This window comes from Octodon degus, unplaced genomic scaffold, assembly GCF_000260255.1.
Source record: "Octodon degus isolate 3935 unplaced genomic scaffold, OctDeg1.0 scaffold00091, whole genome shotgun sequence".
Lineage (NCBI taxonomy): Eukaryota > Metazoa > Chordata > Mammalia > Rodentia > Octodontidae > Octodon > Octodon degus.
Window position 1 is genome coordinate 6,963,946 of NW_004524667.1, and position 22,023 is coordinate 6,985,968.

Genomic DNA, 22,023 nt, shown 5'->3' on the forward strand with positions numbered 1-22,023 from the left:
AATACACTATAAATGTATAAGTTACTTATTTTTAAAATATGACATGGTTTTAAAGCACAGTGGACCCTTGAGTTTGGTCTCCATATGAACGTTTGAGTTATGACTGGAATCCCAGGGGTAGCTTATGAAAAAGGTCTTGAGTTACAACCCAAATGCCAGAGCTGTGAGGTTGTAAACAAAGACTTGTGATGCCAGAAAAGCATACATAAACACCAGTCTTAGACTAGATACCCATGTGTGTGGATGTGATTTCAGTGAGTGATTTATATAATTTCTATGATTACTGCTACCAAAATGGGCCCTAAAAAAACTAGAAAAGAAGCTAAGAGCAGAAAGGAAGGTAAAGAAAGCTATCACAATAAAAAAGGAAATTATGGAGAAACATGACTGGCATTGGTATGACTGATCTTGCTAAATAGCATGTTGAAATCTACCATGTTGACAATCTTGCAGAGAAAAGATTTGTATAATGAAGCTAGTGTTGTGAAAGGTGTTATTGAAATTAGTAAGTCACAACCAACAGTGCTAGATAAGATAGAAAGGCTATTATTAAATGTGTGGATAAGGAAAAGGCAAATGGCAGGTTACAGCCTGAGTCTATGACTTGTGAAAAAGCTAGGGCTGTAATTGCAGATTCTGTAAAGGTTATTCCACCAATGAGTGATGATGGTAGAACATCTCAAGCTAGTAAGAGGTGACTTCACAATTTTAAAGCAAGAACTGGAGTCCATAGCATAACTAGGAATGGTGAAGCAGCCAGTGCTGATAAAATGGCTTCTGAAAATTACATACACCACTTCAAAACAATGACAGCGAAATAGCTTTTGCTCTCATCAAGTTTTCAATTGTGATAAAGCCGGCCTTTTCTGGAACAAAATATATTACCCAGGAAAAGAAGAAAATGTCAGACCACAAGACTATGAGGGATAGGCTAACCTTATTAATATGTGCCAATGAAAGTAGTGACCTCAAGATAAAGCCTCTCTTGATTTATCACTGAGACTGCCAGAGTATTCAGAAAACAGAAAACCATGAAGAATAGGCTAGGGGTCATGTGGAGATATAATGAAAAAGCCTGGGTCACAAGAGCACTTTTTCTTGAGTGGATCAGAAAGCTTTCTGTCCTACTACTGTTAAGAGTATCTAAAGGTCAAAGGCTCACCACTCAAGGCTCTCTTCATGGACAATGCTTCTGCTTATTCATAAGGCTTGGAAGAATTGGCTGAAGATTTCCTATGGCTCTCATTTGAGTTCCTCCCACCTAATACCAATCTTCTACTGCATCTATGGACCAGCAGGTCACAGATGACTTCAAGAAGCTATACACTACAGAACTGTTTCTGAAGTGGTTGTGCCTTGGATACAGATTTAACCCTTAAAGAATTCTGGAAAGAACATTACAATATCCTTTCCTGTGTGGGTTAACTGAGAAATCCCGGGCCAATGTCTCTCTAAGGACCCTCAGATCTATCTGGAAAAAAGTGTGGCCTAAAATTACACAGGGGAGAGATGGAATATTTTGATGTTGAGGAACTTGAGGAGGAGCACTCAGAGGAACTGTCTACAGAGGAACTTCAGCAACTCTGGCTAAGCAACAGAATGGCAGCTGGGGAACTTTCTGAAGAGGAGAGGGAGTATAACAATTAGTGTAGCAAAGTTCTTCTGAAATAAAGGAAGTCTTGGAAAAATGGACAGCTTGGTGGGCCAGACAGCTCAGCAGACTAAAGTGCCTGCTTAGGAAGATGCAGGGGCCAGGAGTTCAATCCCAGGCATGCTGTGCTGGCCCCGGGGTGCACTGAGACAGTGATTGAGACTGGGCATGGGGGCACACCTGTAATCCCAGCGCTTGGAAGGGAGAAAACAGGAGGCTCACTACGAGTCCAATCTGTGGACCCTGTACTAAATACATTAAAAAAAAAAAAAAGAAAAAATGGACAGAGTTACAAACATTTGTAGAGAAGACACACCTAGTCAGAGAAAATCCAAATGTTGCATTCACTTTCTTAATGACATACTAGAAAATAATGTTAAAGAAAAGATAGAAGTAGACAACCTTAGACTAGTTGTTAGTTATGAAAATATTGAGACTTAGTAAGCCAGATGCAGGTCCTAATGGCTATAGCCTATTCCAAGGACAGAAAGGACAGCAGAGAACAGATTCCTGCTGTTCTTATCTAAGGGACTCTCCTTCCCAACACGAATCACTTTCTATATCATCCTCCCAAAGCAAGTCATAGATGTTAACTTGAATGGTAAGTGCAGTATGAAATTGTTATTTTTGGTAAACATTTTATAACTTTTTGGCGAATGCACAGGAAAATTATTGGTGTTCTGGTCAATTATGCACATTATACAACTCATTTTTATTGTGAAAAAGTTAGTTACGGGGTACTTTGAGAGGCTAGGAACACATCATGGTTATTTCTATTATTTTTTGTGGGAAAAAAAGTCTTGACTTACTACTAATTTGAGTTCAGCTCTCGAGATGATGTGAGTTTGTAAGTCAAGGGTCCACCTGTACATTTACTGTTAGTTGTGAAATCTCTCATTTTGTAGTATGTATAATTAGTCCACAGCTGAGAAAGCATACCATCCTTCAAGGAAAAGGCAAACAAAGCTTTCATTATGCTGAACCTAAAGTACAGCTCTCCATTTCTTCTCAGGGTCCATGTTGCTAACTGTGGAAAGAAAATCAGCCTTTAGGAAAAGGTAAGTAAATCCACCGGATTTTAAGTTATATTGTGGCTAGAAAAATTACTCATTCTTAAAATATGTTCATTGTAATGTATAATTAATTCTGTTAATTTTTTTGTGTTTATATAAACACATTGGTGAAGTTTCTATACAAAATTTAAGTGCTGAGAACATTTTAAGGATCAATCTTCTGTGCATGCAAACTATTAGACAAATCAACCCTAGCAAATATTAAAGAACTACTGCTTTAGTATTTTTGAGTACACAGTGGTGTACCACTGTTTCAAACCTCTACCTATTCCCTAACTTTTAATATGTGGAACTTTTTCCTGGTAGATCTTGAGGTCTGGGAGAACAGAAGCCCTGCCTTTCAGTATCATTCTGGTGGGTGACTGGAACCCTCTGGGAAAAACCCTGTGGGAGTTTATAGCTCTAATCTGTGGTCCGCTGGCCTCATATGGCCAACCTTCCCACTGCTTGCCTGTCCACCTTAATGTGATATTCAAGGGAGAACTCTGATGGGTCTTATTCTTCTTAATAGGAAACTAGTGCATCCTGCATTTCACATGCTGGTAGTAAATGAATTTAAATTTGGAAATATACTTACATATTTTTCCTTCTTTTTCTAGTTTTTTTAAATGAAGCTCAAGATTACGTTCAGCCATTTTATGTAAATTCTCAGGAACATTCTAAAAGAAAAGAGAGTGAAAGGAAAAATATTTCTTTAAAAAATGAACTTAATTTTTGAAAGCTTTAAAGGAAAATAAAACACAACAAAGAAGAAAATGTTAACTTAAATATATTTTAACAATAGTAAAAACCTAAAAAACCCCTCTTATTTTGTAAATGCTGTGCGTCAGGACACTACATTGTCAAATATTCTTATAAAGTAGATTAATTTCCATGACAACAGCAGTGCTTTCAATGTTTAACGTAACAGTATACAGCAGTAACCCATTAATATTTTCTAAATGAATAAATGTAACTTTATTTATTTACTGATAGCTGCCCTATGGTTTATTTACTAAGTTACATAATACTTTTTCAGTTTTTTTGAGACATGGTCTCTCTGTGTGGTGTAGGCTGGCCTCAAACTCCTGGTGATCTTCCTGCCTCAGTCTCCCAAGCGCTGGGATTACAGGCATGTGCCACCAGGCCCAGCTCATGCTATTTTTATACGTCATGACTCACAATTTTCCTTCAGTTTCACTAAAATAGTGTAACACTGCTGCTATTATCTGATTAGAAACCAGCAAATATTCCTTTTAATCTTTAAGTAAGGGTTACAGTTCTAAAGCCAAGCTTCTTGCCTAAAATCACTGTCTGCACTTTTTGGCTGAAATATTTTGCCAAGATCACCAAATTACTTCAGTTAAATTTTAATGGATTCTTTTCAGTCCCAGAGCACCTGTAATCCTTTTGAAGCTCACTTTTCCCTGTTTATCCCACTCTTCCTATTACTAGTCTTCATTTTCCTTATACTTCTCTTACACATTAATGTTCATGAAGCTGTACCATGTGTCCTCTTTTCGCTAAGTAACTCATCATAGCTCTGACACTGATGTACAAATCTGAATTTATGGATTTGTGATTTTCTAGATTTTCGTTATGTGATGAAAGATAAGATCCTTAAATCACCATTTCCGAGTTATTGGCTAAAGCCCCCAGTTTTAGCTGGGAGGGAAGACGTTCTGTGACCTGATCAGGCTTCCTTTTCTGACCTCATATTCCTTTTTGTCCATCCAAATGTACAACCATGCTAGTCACACATGGTTTGAGTTTCTACACATGCAGTGCTCTTTCTAAGGATTATTCTTAGTATTTAAACACATCCACTCTGCTGTCTAGAATAACTTTCATTCTTTCTTACTCTGACCTAGAAAATAGTTACTGCTGCTTCAAGGTTCAATTCAGTGAGTAAGTTTCTAAAGGCTTTTAGTATCTTACTCCCTGCACGTTTGCTATGTAGAATTTATTTCTATTTTCGTGCTTTGACAAACTGGGTATAGGACTTGGAGCAAGTTTGTCAGAGACCCCCAATCCAAAGATCTGAATATTTAAAATGCTCCAAAATCTGAAACATTTAATATATGCTCAAGTAATCTCAGATTTTGGACCAGTTCAGATTTCATAACACTGTGCATTAAGGTTGTTTAACATGTGCAACCTTTTAAGATAGTACTTGACATAGAGACATGTGTGCACTAAAAGGACCTTAATAGAACACAGCCTCTATTGCAAGCATCTGTTGAACATGTCTGTCTTCATTAAACTATGAATCCTTTAGGGGCAGAGATCTGTACTCACCTCTGTATCAAAATATTCAACAAATGCTTAATGAATAAGTCTAGAATATCTACTGTTATTTGGTATGCATCAGGTGTCTGCACGCTTCTAAACATATACTGAATACCTCTGAATTCAGATGTTGCATTTTTCTAGGTGTGAGCAGTTCCTTAATGGTTCATGTGTGAGGGTTATGAGAATTTTAGTATCTGTACACAGGTTAGAAAAAAAATGTCTGATGTACCAGTGCTCTAGTATTATGAGTTGTTTCATGAAATTTAAATATTTACTCTTTGTTTTCGTGTTTTGAGACAGGTCTAACTATGTAGTTCAGGTTGGCCTTGAACTCACTATGTGGTGCAGGTTGGTCTTGAGCTTGCAGCAATCCTGCTCCAAGCCTCTCAGGTGCTGGGATTACAGACCTGTGCCACCATTAGCAGCTACATTACTTTTTATTTTATTTATTTAGTACAGAGTCTTGCTACACAGCTTGGACTCATAGTGATCCTCCTCTGTCAGCTTCCCCAGCACTAAGATTATAGGCATGCACAACCACACCCAGTTTCAGGGCCGGCATGGTATGTGGTACTGGGGATTGAACCTGGGTCCTTGAGCTTGCCAGACAGGCGCTTAGACCACCAAGCTATCTCCCCAGGCCAGCTACGTTACTTTTTGCCAATATTTTTTTTTTTTTTGTGGTGTTGTGGATGGAACTAAAGTCCCCAAGTATGCTAGACAAATATTTGCTCTACTACTGAGTTACATTTCTAACTCCACATAATGACATTTTAATCTTCACATGTTTTAACCATTTGTCCTCTTTCAAAACAAAGCATATTGGGTACAATTAACTTTTTTTTTTGGTGATACCAGGGATTGAACTCAGAACCTTGTGCTTGCCAGGCAATCACTTACTTTACTGAGCTATCTTCCCTAGCCCCTAATTAACTTTTCTTAATGAATAAGGCCTATGGGACACTGAAGTCCTTTATGAATTATGGTCCCATATGACCTTTCTAAACTTACCATTAGTAACACTCTTGCTTAACTTATAGCTAAACAAATTGCAGTGGTGGGACTTTTTTTTTTTTTTTTTTAATTTTAGGGCAGGGTCTATAGGGTCTCACTACATAGATCTCAGATTTGTAGTGATTCTCCTGCTTTCTACCTCCCAAGTGCTGGGATTACAGGTGTGTGCCACCATGCCCAGTCTCAATCGCTGTATCAGGGGCCTGCATGGCATGCTGGGGATTGAACCCTGGCCACTGCACTTTGACTAAGCAGGTGCTTTAGTCTGCTGAGCTATCTGGCTGGCCCAAGTAGTGGGACTTTCTAAACTCATGCAATCTTATTATAAAGTCTAAATTCTTAACTGTGAATTTATTGCTGTCAGAACAGCAGATATCTAATAAACTATAGGTTTCTAAATTTCTGTATAATAAACTTTTGCTAAAAAACTGAGTAACACTGACATAGTGTCACACTGGCACTATATAATGCTAGTGTTCTGTAGTATGCTCAAAGGCTACACTCAAAGATGTGAGGCTTTTTCCTTCTATTTGAAATTACTCATGTCCTTTGCTATTTTCTCCCTTTTAGGCAATGCTACAACTTCTCATTGCCATTAACTCAGCATCTGTCTCCAGCAAATCATCTGGTATCCCCATCCTGGGACACCCAGGATGCTAGGATAACATATGCACTTGTAAAGCAGCTTTTCCTGCATAGTGAAGTACTTAAAAGTTGAAGAAAGCCTCACGATAGCTATTTTTGTTTTCTATGGACAGCATTTTCTTTAGTATCACAGAAGATGAGACTGCTGGTCTAAATTCTAGACAGGTGGCATCAGATGTAAAATACTGACAGATGTGTTCTGATTTGGGATGAGGCACAATCACATACTACTGAGTAAATTACTTATTCTAATAAGTTTGTTGACTTGCACCAGTAAGATAAGTCAAAATTACCTTATAAAGAGTTTTTACCAGTTCCGTTTTTGTAAACGATTTTTCAAAATTGTCACGAATGAATTGAAGAATTTGTTCTTCTCGGTAATTTCTGTGAGCAATATACTGTTGAATTGCAGCTTCTGCATTTTTGATTACTGGGCCATGACCTGAATTGAAATAACTATACAAATTTATTTATCTAGATAAAATAATAAAGTACTAAGTTAATTCACTCTATTTAAAAATAAATCATATGCTGCACTTTAAAAAGCACACTAAATACACAAACATGCATTCATTTGGAAAGCTATACATATATAACATTTAAAGCTTATGTACAATGCCAAAAACCTTAGAAAACTATAAAACATAAAATCTATATAAAACACTATTGTATTGCAAGTCCTGGTGGTGTACACTTGTAATCGCAGCATTTGGGAGGCTGAGGCACGAGGACTGCTGCAAGTTCCAGGCCAGTCTTGGCTACATAGTGACTTCAAGGCCAGCCTGAACTATATAGGAAGACCTGTCTCAGAAAAATAAAAAACAAGCTATTGTCTATATTAAAATACAGATTTTAATAATATCAATGCAATCAGTAACTACAATAATAGGTAATATTTACAGAGTTTTACAGAGTACTATGTGCCAAGCACAGTTCTTCATGTTTAAAATACAATGTTTTTGTAAGAATCCTATGAGATAGGTACTGCTGTTATTCCCTTTTTATAGTAGACACTGAAGCACAGAGAGAGTAGATGATCTTAGAGGAGGTGAAGCTGGGATTCTGACTAAGTACTTTCTCCATTTTTTTTGTGTCTAACTGGGGGTGGAATGTATGGGGCACTTTACTACTGAGCTATAGCTCAAGCCTTTTTATTTTTTGAGACAAGGTATTGGTAAGTTGCCTCGGCTGGCACAGAATTTGAGATCCTACTGCCACAGCCTCTTAAGCAGCTGGGATTATAGGTGTGTGCCACTCTATCCAGCCTGACCTACCTGTTCTAGCCAATCTGTGCTCTTAATCATTATGGTAAACTTAACTAAAAAGGGAGAAAGCAAAAATCAGTGTCATGTACATGACTAAAGCTATTATAAATTCACAAGATCCATAGTAGAACTTTAAGAATGTTATGTCTAGGATAGTAATTTACAAATGTGACAACTCAGATTATGTTATAACGACATACACCTTACTCTTTAAAACAATATAAACAAACATATTACACAAATCTGCAAGAAGAATTTTTCTCTTGAGAATATAATATCCAGAAGCAGGCTAACAAGGTATCATACAAAGATTTCTGGAATTTAGACTCTCACTAATTAGTTGTATGGGTGTAAGAAACTGTCTGGTCTGAGTCGAGTCCTTCAATAATGTAATGAGGATACCACTACCTACTTCAAAGTTTTTGTGTGAGCATGATGGCATAAAGGCCTCTGCACAGGACATGACATTAGCAGGTTTGAATATACGGTAGTGATGGTTATGAGACATAATTTACATTTTAATAGCTGCTGTGCTAATAAGCCAGTTCACTAGATTCACTAATGCAAACACTGTTAAGTACCTTCTGTAGGTAGCCTCTCATTGGCCAATGCACATCTATTGTCTTATGTTTAAAAAGAGCCATCAGTTTTTTATTCCTTTTATGTTATAACTATCTAAATCCCAGCACTACTATCCTCTCAGCAGTAGGAATTCATGACAGAAGTGAGGTATGTTTAACTGACCTTTTCTATGGTTGCTTGGTTAGGAGCAAATTAATTTATGTATGTATGTATGTACTAATTTGGTTATAGGGTCTTGCTATGTAGTTCAGGTTGGCTCTGAATTAGCTATGTAGCCCATGCTGACCTTGAACTCACGGCAATTCTGTTGCCTCAGCCTCCTGAACATTGGGATTCCAGTGTGCACCACCATGCCCAGCTTGGAGCAAATTTAGAAATACTGAGACAATCAAGTAGCCCAGACCCCTTTTCTATCTGGGCCTTCTTATTGGGTTCTGTGTCTTAGTTTTTAAAATTGAGAGTAGATTCACATGGTAGAGCAGTGTAGTCTGAAATACTAACAAGTTTCTTTTTCTGGAGAATGAAAATTAAAATAACATTATGTTGTTGTTATGGAAACTGGGTATTTCAATATTGAGAGTTAAGAAAGCAAAATTCGGATGTCAAATGTTGCCTACGGTTACAGAGCACTAAAATGCGGTTCCAATAGAAAGCAAGTTAACAAAAATAATGGTAGCTTATGAAATGAAAATATTTTCCTATTCTGATGCAAGTTTATTTCCTTTGCTTCAAAGCTCTATCAACAGCTGTGTAGATATTAAAAAATAACTCTTATCTTTATAAAAGGTTGTTTTCTAAAGGTTTTATCCAATGTTTTAAAAAAATTTATTAATACATGTTTTACAGTGCATAATTACATTCACTCATTCACTGTATAAAGGGTTATTAATAAAACTCTCAGCTTTCTCTTTAAATTTAACTATATAACTAGGAAAGACTTAGGGGTGTAATTTAAAATAGTTTATACATATTTCACACACATACACACACGCCAAAACGAACCTCATCATTTGACAAGAATGGTTTGCTAGAATACAAAAAAAAAACTGCCCACCTGGATATATAATATCAGCTTTGACTTTCAGTAATAGGTTTAAGGAGTTCATATAATCATGAAGATCTTCAAATATAGTTGTCCCTTCCCCTAGGATGCAATCCCCAGAAAAAATGGCATTTTCTTCTTCTAAGTGTAAAGCCATATGATCATCAGTGTGGCCAGGTGTGTATATAACTCTGGTTGAAAAAAGAAATAAGAAAAAAAGCAAGTATGAACTCTTAAGCATAGGAGAAGTGTTGAGAAGAAAAATTTTCTCTGTTCTAATTTGGAGAAGATACAAATAAATTATGCCAGTAAGTTAAAAAAAGCTCTCGTTTTTCTTGTGCTTATGAAAATGATAATTCTCTCCTCTGAATCACATCTCACTGTCAAGTATAAAGTTATTATTTTTCTAGCTTTTTTTTTAAGTAACAAGCACACATTAAAACATTCTGGAAAATAGAGCTGGGTAGATGGCTCAGTGGAATAAGCACTTCCTTGGCAAGCGCAAGGGCCTGAGTTCAATCCCCAGTTCCGCCAAAAAGAAAGAAAAAAAAATTTTGGAAAATAAAAAAGTACCTTGAAGAGATAAAAATCAGCAATCATTTCTATTACAAATTATATTACTTACAATTTTCTATGCATACTTTTGAAAATAAAATTTTATTACTTTAATATATGACTTTTTACTTATGTTTTCTTACAACAAAAATATTTTTCAAAGTACATACGTGCTTTTCATAGAAGCTGGCATGATATTTTATCTTAGTAGTTAAAAATGTAAAGGCTAGGGATGTAGCTCAGTGGGAATGTGCTTGCCTAGTGTGGACCCAGCAATGTGCTTGATCTGATACAAAACAAAATAAAAATAAAGCAGCTTTGAAAATCGATTTCAGCCCTATAGAAGATATTTAGTATGTTTTTATTTTTTCTCTTCCAATTCTTTTGTTGATAAAATTGATTACAATATTTCAAAGCATGGCAAAACTGATTATCATATTTTCAAAGCATGATACTCTTTTAAGAATTACTTTTTTAAAAATAACTATCAAAAATAAGCCAGTTAAAGGGCAAATCTAAATAATTTGTCCCACAAAGCACTCCTTGGGTTCTCAGCTACATAAAAACTTTATTTTTCATACTGGTCATTTTTTCTTCTATATTACTCTTGTACTTTATTATATAGGTATCACATTATTGTTTACCATTTGACCTCACAAATTACGAGTTTCTAAAGGCAGGACTCTTATTATTTCCCTCCCCCCCAACATTCTATTCTCAGTGCTCAGTACCTACTGGTAGCTAACTTGATGTCTTGGTTATTTCTCTCTCATTGCTGGGATTGGAGACTGTATCTTTTTTTTTTTTTGGTGGAACTGGGGATTGAACTCAGGCCCCTGCGCTTGCCAGGCAAGCTCTTATTCTACTGAGCCATCTTCTGGGCCCTCTGGAGATTCAATCTTTAAAAAGCGTAAAACACAGGCACAGATTAAGGAGTGAAAATACATTAAAAAATTAGTTCAACATAGGTAGATTCGCAAGTTGCTTTTTAACATTCAGTTTCTATGATGCGGGCAGCCAGGCTTTCATTAGATATGAAAAGTAGAAGAGTTTTTTTCTAAGTTATTTCACCAGCTGAAGAAGAAAGGTACTAATCCTGGAAGTTCCCAACTAAATAGTATATCTAGATTACCATATGGTGAGGGCTCAAAACCTACGAAAGCCCCTCCTTCATACTCTAAGAGCTCCCAAATAGCCATACCTATAGTCACACTACTATCAACAGCATACCAGAACTTATGATTTTCATTTAATGGTATCTTATTTCCCAGCCAGCAAACCTTACATCAAAATAGATTTTATTTTAATTTAATTTTATTTTGTGGAATCAGGGATTGAACTCAGACCCTTGTGCTTGCCAGGGAAGTGCTTATTCTACTGAGCCATCTCCCCAGCCCTCAAAATAGATTTTAAAAGGACATGTTTGGACACAAAAGGTCTCAAAAATGAACCCTTTCTTGGGAAGCTTTTGAAGATAGATTTCCAATGCGGGGGTACACAAAAGTTATGAAATACAGGAAACAGGCCAAGGGACACAGGAGACAGGCAAAGGGAAGCCCAGGTGAAATGATGGGCACTTGAGGACAGCAGCAGGACACCTGGGGGAAGGCCAGTCCATACTGGTCAGAGCAAGTCAGAAATCCGAAGGCAAGATGGAGGGTTCTTCTGGAATACGAAACTGAGAATCCCTGATACTTTAAACTGACGGAGAGGTTTATATGATTACCATTAAGTGTACAGAAAACTATTCAAGTAAAACAAAGTAATTGTTAGGTGCATGAAAGCAGAGAAGGCAGGAAAGGAAAAGCAAGCACAGTTTACTACATGTTTTAGCTGTATGTAATGTTGTCATTATGTCTAGATTTCTCATCAAAGCCTCAAGTGGTTAGGGGTGGTTGCTGGATTAGGGTTGGTGACACTGGGATTAAGAATGTGAGGCTGGGATTAAGGGTGCCCACCCTGGGTGTGGGTGGCGCCACCCAAAAGGTAGACAGCCTCAAAGAGATGAAAGGGAAATACAGAAGGTAAGTCCCCTGGTGCTGCTGCCTATTGTTGCTGCTGCTTCTTTGCGGCCCTCTACCCAGCATGAAGGGCTCCTCCTCTGCAGTGCCCCTCGGCCAGGCCACCCTGCCTGGGAGCTAGTGAGCTGTGAATGGAAACCTCTTAACCTGTGAGCTACAATAAATCTTGCCTCTTTCAATGTTATGGGGGTTTTTGTCTCAGCAATGAAAGTGTCTACAGTGGTCATAATGTAATCATTGAATAAACTGCTTCTCATCCAGCTCCCTTACTTCTGTCCTTCCACCCCTCCCTTCCTTCATTCCTTCCCTCCTTCCACCTACGCCTCTCATTTTTCTTTTTGTGGCTGGCTCAACCCACCCTGGGGGCAGGGCTGACATGGCATGTGGAGCTGGGACTACAGTCCCAGGGTATTTGCCTAAGCTTGCCTAAGCAGGCTCTTTAGACTGCTGAGCTATCTTGCCAGGCCCCCTTTCTTTTTTCATCTCTCTCTCCTTTTAGATTCTATCTTTCTGGAGAGCCTTATACACTTCACTAATCCTTCATAAAAGACTGACTAGACTATTAACAAATAGAATAAAATATATAGAAAAATAGTAATATCAAAAGCAAATAAAATTTAAAAAACACAAGTGTTCCAATATTATAAAATATCTGAGGGCAGGCCAGATAGCTCAGTGGATTAAAGCACCTGCTTAGGCAGAGCGCATGGCCAGGGTTTGATCCCCAGCATGCCGTGCCGGTCCCATCCTTGAGGCGCACTGAGATGGTGATTGAGACTGGGCATGGTAGAGCCTGCCTGTAATTCCAGTGCTTGGGAGGCTGAAAACAGGAGGATCACTATGCGTCCAATCTACACAGCGAGACCCTATAGACCCTGTACTAAACACATTTTAAAAAAAAATCTGAAGATGATAAAATTATGGGAAAAACTAGTAAGTTCATCTTCCTGGACTTCTAAAAGAAATCTGACAACTTTTAGTAGAATTTGAGAGACTTTATTTTTTTTTTAAATTTTTTTTTTTTTTGTGGAACCAGGGATTGAACTCAGGCCCTTGCGCTTGCCAGGGGAAACACTTATTCCACTGGGCCATCTCCCCGGCCCGAGAGACTTTAGATAACTGTAACTTAAGAGTTTTTCCTTTGCCAAAAATAAAATTAATCCTATTTTTAATTACATTTTTTCGCCCCCCTTACATTTTTAATGTCAGTGAAACTATAGTTTTTAAAAACTCTGCTTAAAATGTAATTTATATAAAGTAAAAGAACATGAAACACTACTGTAATGGGAGAAATTATTTTTGAAAAGCCAGTGCCTGACATTAAGAACTATGTTTTTATGATTTTCAAGTGTATGCTTTATATATTACAAACAATTACTTTACATAATTGCTCCACGTGTGAGGTATTAAAGAGATGTTTGAAAAAATTTCTTTTGTCTGATTAAACCTGTAGCTACCTGTTAATAAAAGTTAGCATTATATAAAAGTAATTACAGGAGGTATTATTCTAGTCCATACAAAATTATGCATCTGTTTTTTGGACATGTGTCATTTTTTTTAATGAACAAAATGTATTAACCACCGATTTATGTGTGGGCACATGTCTCTGTGTGCAAGTATTCCTGAAGTTCCAAACACTGTAACACTGAGTTGTATCTCTAGCCTCTTTTATTTTTAATCTATAAAAACTGATTTGGAGAGCCATTTGGTTTCAGCCCACATGTCTAGTATGTCAATATGATTGCAATACTGCCTTTATTCTTCCTTAACCATTGCCACTTCAGAACATGGGAATGGTTTATCTTTGGCTGTTCTTTTTCTTTTTTTGTTATTCAAAGCTTTATTTTATTTTGTAGTGTTAAAAGCAAAAACAAATAGTAGAAACAAAGACAGAAACAGGATAACATATCAGGCAGTAAGATAGCTTATACTAGGCAGATCATAAATTTCAATTTTCTCATCACCTGGGTGGCTGATGCTTTAATCTGTGTAACACTGTTAAAATTCAGGTCACATGAACAGGAGCAAAAAGGAAATAACATCAGAGGAGCTTTGGTAAATAGCAGAAGAAATGCAGTTATAGCCTTCCCCTTCATCAGTATGGCCGCAGTCTGGAGTAGTATTGTATTTTCTTAGGACCGTTCTTTTAGAGATTCAGGACAGTTTGCAAAAGCTATGAGACTGTCTTCTTCAAGAAATTATACATCTGTAGAAAATTCCTGAAGATGATAGCCAGAATTAAATTCTTACCAGAAAGTCTTTTTAGATTTCTACTGTTTACTATTAAGTATTTTTTAGTGTTCTTACCTCTGTCTCTATTATATTTTGCCTTTTTTTCTTTCAAAGTTTACAAGTAAGAAATATCAACTAGACAATGAATATTTGACAACAAATACTTGAAGACTTTTTTTTGTATTTTAGGGAAGGGTCTACAGGGTGTTCAGGGTCTCACTACTAGATCAGACTCATAGTGATCCGCCTGTTTACAGTCTCCTAAGAGCTGGGATTATAGGCATGCACTACCACTCTCAGTCTTAATCCTCTCTCAGCGCGCCCTGTGGATGGGGCCGGCATGGCAGGCCCAGGGATTGAACCCCTAGTCCCTGTGCCTGCTTGCAGGTGCTTTAATCTGTTGAACTGTTTGGCTGGCCCCTGAAGACTTTTAAGCAGATTTTAACTTTTTATTTATGTAACTTTTGCTTATCAACAAATCTGTAGGTAAACACTGAAAAAACTTGAGTTAACTGACTTCATAGAAATGGAAAACTGAAATGAATGCCTTCAGGAAACAAAATGTTTTACTATAATTAGAAATTATATTTTAAGAAAAGATTATTGACCAACTGTCATTTTTTAGAATTGTGGATGTTTTTTTTTTTTTATTTTCTGGGTTAGTTTCCCTCTAATTTTAAAAACATTTCCATTTTTAATTTGTCCTAATTAAAATGAATCAGAATGAAGCACAACAAATATTAAATAGAATTCATACAATATTGAGATCCTTGGAATCAATCTGCTTTGTGAATCTAAGATAGTATTTAATTAAAGAGAGGCCGTGATAGGAAGTTAGCATGCGGAGGAACTTTTGGGGTGCTAATACTCTTGTCTTCGGCTGAGTGCTACTCAGTTTGCAAAAATTCATTATGTGTATGTTTATGATAGGCACATGTGGTAGATCAACTAATGGTCAATTTGCAACACTCAGCTGAACTGAATTGGTGTGGCTCGGGGGTGGAAGGCCTACCTGAGGATTGTTGCCAGTAGAAAATACAGAAAGAGAACTGGAGAAGATGGTGTGCTGTTGATTCTTCTGTAGAAGCTTGTCATGCTGTCTTTCCTATGAACTCAAGCATTTTCATTGTTGGGGGATCTCAGATCCTCAGTCACTGGAGATGGCTGGTTCTCTTTGGCAGACCTCTGGTCATTATTTTGAGCACTGCTGCCTAGCTCCAGTGCAGATCCCTTACCAGCTGTCACAGATCCTTCACACCACTGGCAGACTTTTTCGCTTTCACCACTGACCTTTGGGCCTTCCCAGCACAAATCCTTGATATGGATGTGCATGAGACACTACTATGGGCTCCAGGCCTTCAGCTGGCCTTATGAAGGACATTGCCACATGCTCTAGGTCTTAAGCTGGAATTGTTGAGGACCTGCTGTGAGATCCAGGCCCTCAGTGAATTCTTTGGGTCTTTAGGCCATGGGCAGACTTCTTGCACTTTTGCGTTTGACTTTTGGAATATTATAAAATAATCTTAAAAATTTTGTGTCCCGTATTAAATTTATTCCCTTGTAGGCCCTCACTACACTTTTATCTTTACATATTACACTGTAATAAAAGGTTTAAAAAATTGTGGTCCTGCTCATGTTGGTGATAGTAACATGTTCTAATCAGAATAAAGCACAGTTATTCTGAAGTTAAAGAATGAATATTCTTTTTTAAAAATTTAATTTTATTTTGAAGAGTAAAAACAAGAGCAAGGGTGAATATTCTTAGTTTGAAAAATTAGCTATACATCTAACAGTCATAATTCTGTGATGAAGCATGACAAAAAAGCACTATGATCCCCAAACCTTTAACATGGATACTCATTATTTCGTTTTCTCTTTCTCAGTCAGCTACTCTGGTTTGACTGAAGCATGGTACCCTTGACGATATTTACACATGTGTGTCTGGTTTATTTCACTTATGAGTATATGTTCAAGTGGCATCCACTTCAATATAAAAGCTTCAAGCTTATCATTCTTTATAGCTGAGAAATACTCCATTGTAAAAAACACTACATCTTTTTCATCTAATCCTCAGGTGATGGGCATCCTGGTTGTTTCCAAGATTTGGCTATCACAAATTGTGCTGCTATAAACATAGGTACATATATAGCACTATGATATGATGTTTTCAGTTTCTCTGGGAAAATTCCCAGTAGGGTGATAGCTGGTTTGAATGGGATTTCCAGTCCTAGTTTTTTAAGGAGTCTCTGCACTGATTTCCATAATGGTTATACCAGTCTACATTCCCACCAGCAGTGGAGAAGGGTTCCTTTTTCCCCACAGCCTCTCCAACATTTGCTGTTGGTTGAATTCATGCACCTACAATATTTAAATGGCAATGGAATACCCATCTCTGACAAAACTAAACAAAAAAGGGGATACAAATGAAGAACCATTCTGTATCTATATATTCAAAATAGTTAGGATAGATATACAGCTACTTTCTCTTAATTCAATGACTAGAAAGAGTTGTTCTAATAGTGTTTGTGGACAGGATATCATATCTGCATCTTGTACTATGAATAACTACTAAGAAGACAACAATATGCAATGTATTAATTATTGAAACTGTCCCACTAACTGGTTTTGAAACTGTCTCATTGCTATTTGTTTCTTAATAAAATTATTTAAAAAATAAAGCATGGTAACCTTGAAAGGTAAATGCTCAGGCAGATGGAAACATAAGATGGAAGGAGCCTTAACTATTATCTTGATGAACAACTTGAGGGACACTTGCTAATTAATAACTTACTTTAGACTTCATGTGATAAAAATAAACTTATTTCATGTTTGAGCTATTAGGCCTTTCCTTGGTTTACTATGCTAACAGGCATTAACTATAAGGAGATGATTATCTTTTAGAGAGATTCCAGATAGGTTATAATTTAATAAGTGCAATAATGAAATACTGAGTGTTACATGAAAGTGGGAGGGTGATGCAGTTTATTCTGCCCAGAAAAGATTCTCAAAATAAGTAAAATATCAACTAAGCTCTGAAAAATAAGTGAATAGGAATCCATGAGGAGATGAGTGTGGGGTGGAGGAATAATGTTGAGAAAAAATGAAGATATAAGCAAAGGCATGAATAAATGAGTAATATGACTATAAATATTTACACATAGCTGTTTGTGAGAGAAACAGTGGGTGCTAAGACTAGAAATGTGGCTTGGGTCAGAATGGCACATCAAGAAGTAGAAACAGTATCTGGTAGGCAGTGAGATTCATCAAAGCTTTCAGTGACTGTATGAGTCTACACAGTAGACTAGAAAGGGGAAAGACGAGATGGGAAAATTAAGCTGGAAGTATCTGTAATGGACATGAAGAGAAAGCACTGACAAATGTTTCTGAGACAAAAATTAGCCTTAATAAATGTGGGGTAAGAGAGGGTGAATGATAATGATAAAGAGCAGTTAAATGATGAAAAGTAATCTTGAAGCATCTATCTTAGAAGAACAAGTAAAGTCCTAAGTACAGAGGAAGGTAGATAATCTGAGATCAGAAAGCACATGTAGATTGTAGGAGATAGAGGAGAACCATAGTTAGTTCAGACTGAAAATTAGTGCATTTGAAATACTTTTCTGAATTCCTTAAACAGCTCACAAGAGATTAAGGGCCTGGCCTAACACCTGTTCACTATAGGAACAGATCATCTTTTGAAAGGGACAACGTGGGAAAGCCCTGAATTAAAGTAGGAATAGATTTCTAAACCATCCTAATTTTACAATCTTATGTAAAATTGCTAAGTAAATAAATCTCATGTAAAAAACTGGAAGGAGTTAAATAATTAAAAAGGTCATATAGAATAAAAAGTCTTCCTTTTATGTTTTCTCAAGCAATCCATTTTCCCTCCCTAGAGTATTCAATCATATCAGTGTTTTTTGGTTCCTTCCTGAGACATTCTCCCCACATACAAACAAGAAATTCACTTGTTTGTAAATCTGCCTTCCCCCTTCTTAATATATACACTAGACCTTCTCCTTTTCCCACCAAAGGACAGCTACTTACTTTAGAGTGGCTCCCTCAGTCTTAATCACATCTCCATCTTTCAGATAAACATATTGTTGTGCTCCATTTCCTATAATTTCTTCTTTGTGGGGATTCCGTGGAAGTTTTTTAATACAATAGGCAGTGTCTAGTTAGAACAACAGGTAAATATACTAAGTCAGATTTAGATGACTCAGCCTTTTAAAAGATCAGTTTTTATATAGCTAACACTTGTGAATGCACAAAATACTAAAGAACAACAAAAAGAACCAGATGAATTATCTTTGGCATAGATACAGTATTTCATCTATTTCAACAGAAGAGGCCTTATTTTCCTATGTATCGCTGTGAATTTCTAGTCATTTATATTTCAAATGAAAGTCTGAAAGTACTGCTTCATAATCTCACCTTGCCCTGATAGTAGGATAGGCACTGAAGAGGCAGTTGTGTGGAACCTGAGAACTTTTCTCTATCCAGCTGCCTACATATAATAAAGAAATCATGGCATTAGCTAATAAGAGGATGCCAGTATATTGTTTTTGCTATGACTGTTAAGTGGGAACCCCAAAGATATTTAACCTTTAACCTAAGTTTAGAACACATTATGGAGTCAAACAAAGTCTAGTAATTAGCAGATGAGTTAAATTATCTAACCAGTACACCATATATAGTGAATATATGTGCCATGGCATAAAGCGTTTCAATATGGTTGGGGAATGAAACTTACAAAAGAAAACAGAGATCTATACTCAGTACTACTGAGCTATATCTCCAGTCCCATATAGTTATCTTAATAGAAATGAATCTTCAGTCATGTTTTAATGATGCTTCATAACATTACTGGAAATACTAATTTCAGCTGATACAAATGTGGTATTATGTATGTACAATAACTTTTAATTACAAACATGTTTTAATTGAATAGCATAGAAGCAAATATTTGACTTCTAGAACTATAATATGATGTATTACATTATCATCTAGCTGTATAATATGTGAGAGACACCCACTTGTGGTTGCAAAATAATAAAACTATCAGGTAATAAATGCAGGTAATAAATGCATTTTCCTAGATTTACTTACAACCAAATCAAACCAAAACACCTAAATAGCCTTGGACTACATAGTTCTCATGTCCAGTAAGCTATTATGAATTCTCAAATTATATTCCAGTTGTGTTTTGAAAATTTTGTAAGCAAGTTGCTTTGAAGTTACTGTATAGAAATTTATCAATGCCATTTATATTTTTGGTGCAATCTCTAGGTATACACATGGTCAACAGGGAAGGTATCTAAAACATTTTTGCCCTATAAAGAATTAAACAAAACTGTAAAAGAACAGGGAGCTAAATAAATAGTAAAGCAAAATGGAACAAGAATGCTAGTGATTAAAGATTTAGACAATGAGGAAGTAACATATATCATGGGGGGTGTGACTCTGGAGGGCAAAAAGTGCCTAAATGCACAACTTCAAGGTCAAGTAACTTGAGATCTCAATGTAGCTCTTCTAGCTTCAATAAAGTCTAGAAAGAAAAAACATTTCTCATGAAAGATTGAAGTTTTTTTTTTAAAGGTCCAGCCAGATAGCTCATAGCTCAGCAGATTAAAGTGCCTGCTCATGCAGATACAGGGACTGGAGATCGATCCCCAGTGTGCTGTGCCAGCCCTGCGTGCTGAGACAGCGAACAAGACTGGGCATGGTGGCACATGCCTGTAATTCCAGCACTTGGGAGGCTGAAAACAGGAGAATCACTACGAGTCTGATCTGTATAGTGAGACCCTGTAGACCTTGTACTAAATACATTAAAAAAAAATTATTCTGAGTTCTTAATTAGCTTTGTCACACTGACCAACTTTTTTATTAATAAGAGCAATTTGAAAAATTAAAATGTTTATGGCCTACCCTTTTTCTTGCATTAATCCACTATATTGAGCTTTAATTTAAATACATAATAGGTGCCCATTTTAAGCACTGTTTGGTGAGTTTTAACAATGTAAACACCCATGTGTCCATTTCAGTCAAGATGCAGAATGCTTGTATCACCCCAAAGTTTCCTCAAGTCTCTTTGTGGAGATTCTGCACCGTTTCCAGCAACCATTAATCTGCTTTCTTCTGTGATGTATTTATTTTACCATTTCTAGAATTTCACATAATGGAGGGGCCAGGGAGATGGCTCAGTGGAATAAGCGCTTCCCTGGCAAGCGCAAGGGCCTGAGTTCAATCCCCAGTTCCGCCAAAAAAAAAAATAGAATTTCACATAATGGAGTAACACAAATTCATGACCTCATTTCTTTTACATAGCTTCCTGTTTTTGAGCTTCACCCTGGTTTCTATGTCTGCCTAAGCAGGTGCTTAAATCTGCTGAGCTATATGGTCAGCCTTTCTCAGAATAATTTTTAAATTCCCAAAATATAATGGGCAGATTGGCTAAGAAGCAATCATTGAGGAACTCTCAGACTGAGAAATGAGGAGTTCCTATGGCACACAGTCTTCTTATGCTGGAAAAAGAGGGTAAGCCAGGTTAGAAAGACCTTGGTTTTTAATAGCTAGTAGCCTGGGGATACAGGATACAGTAGCTTAGCTAAGACTAACCTGGTGTGTCCTAATTGCAGTCCAAAAAATACCTTATAAATATTTAAAAATATTAGTTGAATACAGATGTTCATCCTTGGATGAATTAACATCCTTGATTCCTTTTCTCTACTTAAATATCATGCATATTGTCATCTTAACATTGCTGCTCCTGCAATGCCCTCACAGACAAGCCTTTTTTCAGGAGCTTACTGCTTCTCTCCATTCACTCCTACATAAAACAGACACTGCCTTCTCTGACTTTATTTTTTTTCTTTGTGTAGTTTTATTTTCCTTCATAGCACCATTATCTGATCTATTATATATTACCACTTACCCCCCAGTTGCAGGGAACATATTTGTTATCTGAAATGTTTGGGACAAGCTTTTTGGATTTTAAGAATATTTGCAAATATATGATGAAATGTCTTGGAGAGGGGACCCAAATGTAATGCAAACTTTATTAGTGTTTCACATATACTTTTCTATTTTTGGTACTAGGGATTGAATTCAGGATCTTGTGCTTGCCAGGCAGGCACTTAAGCCGCTGAGCTATTTCTCTGGCCCTTATGTATACTTTCTATACAAAGCCCACAGGTAATTTTGTATAATACTTTTGGTGCATATTTAGAAAAGCAATGTGCAAAAATGTTACATATTTTAAGGGATTTTGGATTGCCAAATTCATTCAATTTATAGAATGAATGCTCCATGAGAACAGATTATTTTGTTCACTGCTCTATTCTTTGTGCCAAGAACAATGACTGACATATAGTAGCCACTTGAGTATTTGTTGAATGAACAAATAATGAATGAATCGAGGTGTAGAATGTAAGTGACAACTTGGTAAGATGTCACTGAGGAACAGGTGTCAAGAGAGAATTACCAATATAATGTATCTTGCCTTAACTGCAATATATCCTAGTAACTGTCTTAAAGTTAGGGAAAGTTTGAGATCATCTGTTTATATGTGGACAACAGTGGCATTTACGTTATAGTATTTAGATCAAGTGTTCAGCAGTGTGTGGCACATAGGAAATGCTCAACAGTTGGTAATTAAAACTGAACTTTAGGGGCT

General features: G+C 36.7%; 1 protein-coding gene across 1 annotated transcript in view; it reads right to left on the reverse strand.

Annotated features, from left to right (window-relative positions):
- Positions 1 to 1,909: 1,909 nt before the first annotated feature.
- The window catches only part of Lactb2 (lactamase beta 2), a 26,090-nt gene continuing 5,976 nt past the window's right edge, over positions 1,910 to 22,023 (reverse strand). Inside the window, exons 3-7 of the mRNA XM_004637538.2 lie at positions 18,396 to 18,522; positions 9,556 to 9,734; positions 6,948 to 7,096; positions 3,302 to 3,383; positions 1,910 to 2,678 (exon numbers count right to left, since the gene is read on the reverse strand). Coding sequence (XP_004637595.1) covers positions 2,635 to 2,678; positions 3,302 to 3,383; positions 6,948 to 7,096; positions 9,556 to 9,734; positions 18,396 to 18,522 — 581 coding nt within the window. The 3' untranslated portion in view covers positions 1,910 to 2,634. The remainder of the gene's footprint in view (positions 2,679 to 3,301; positions 3,384 to 6,947; positions 7,097 to 9,555; positions 9,735 to 18,395; positions 18,523 to 22,023) is intronic.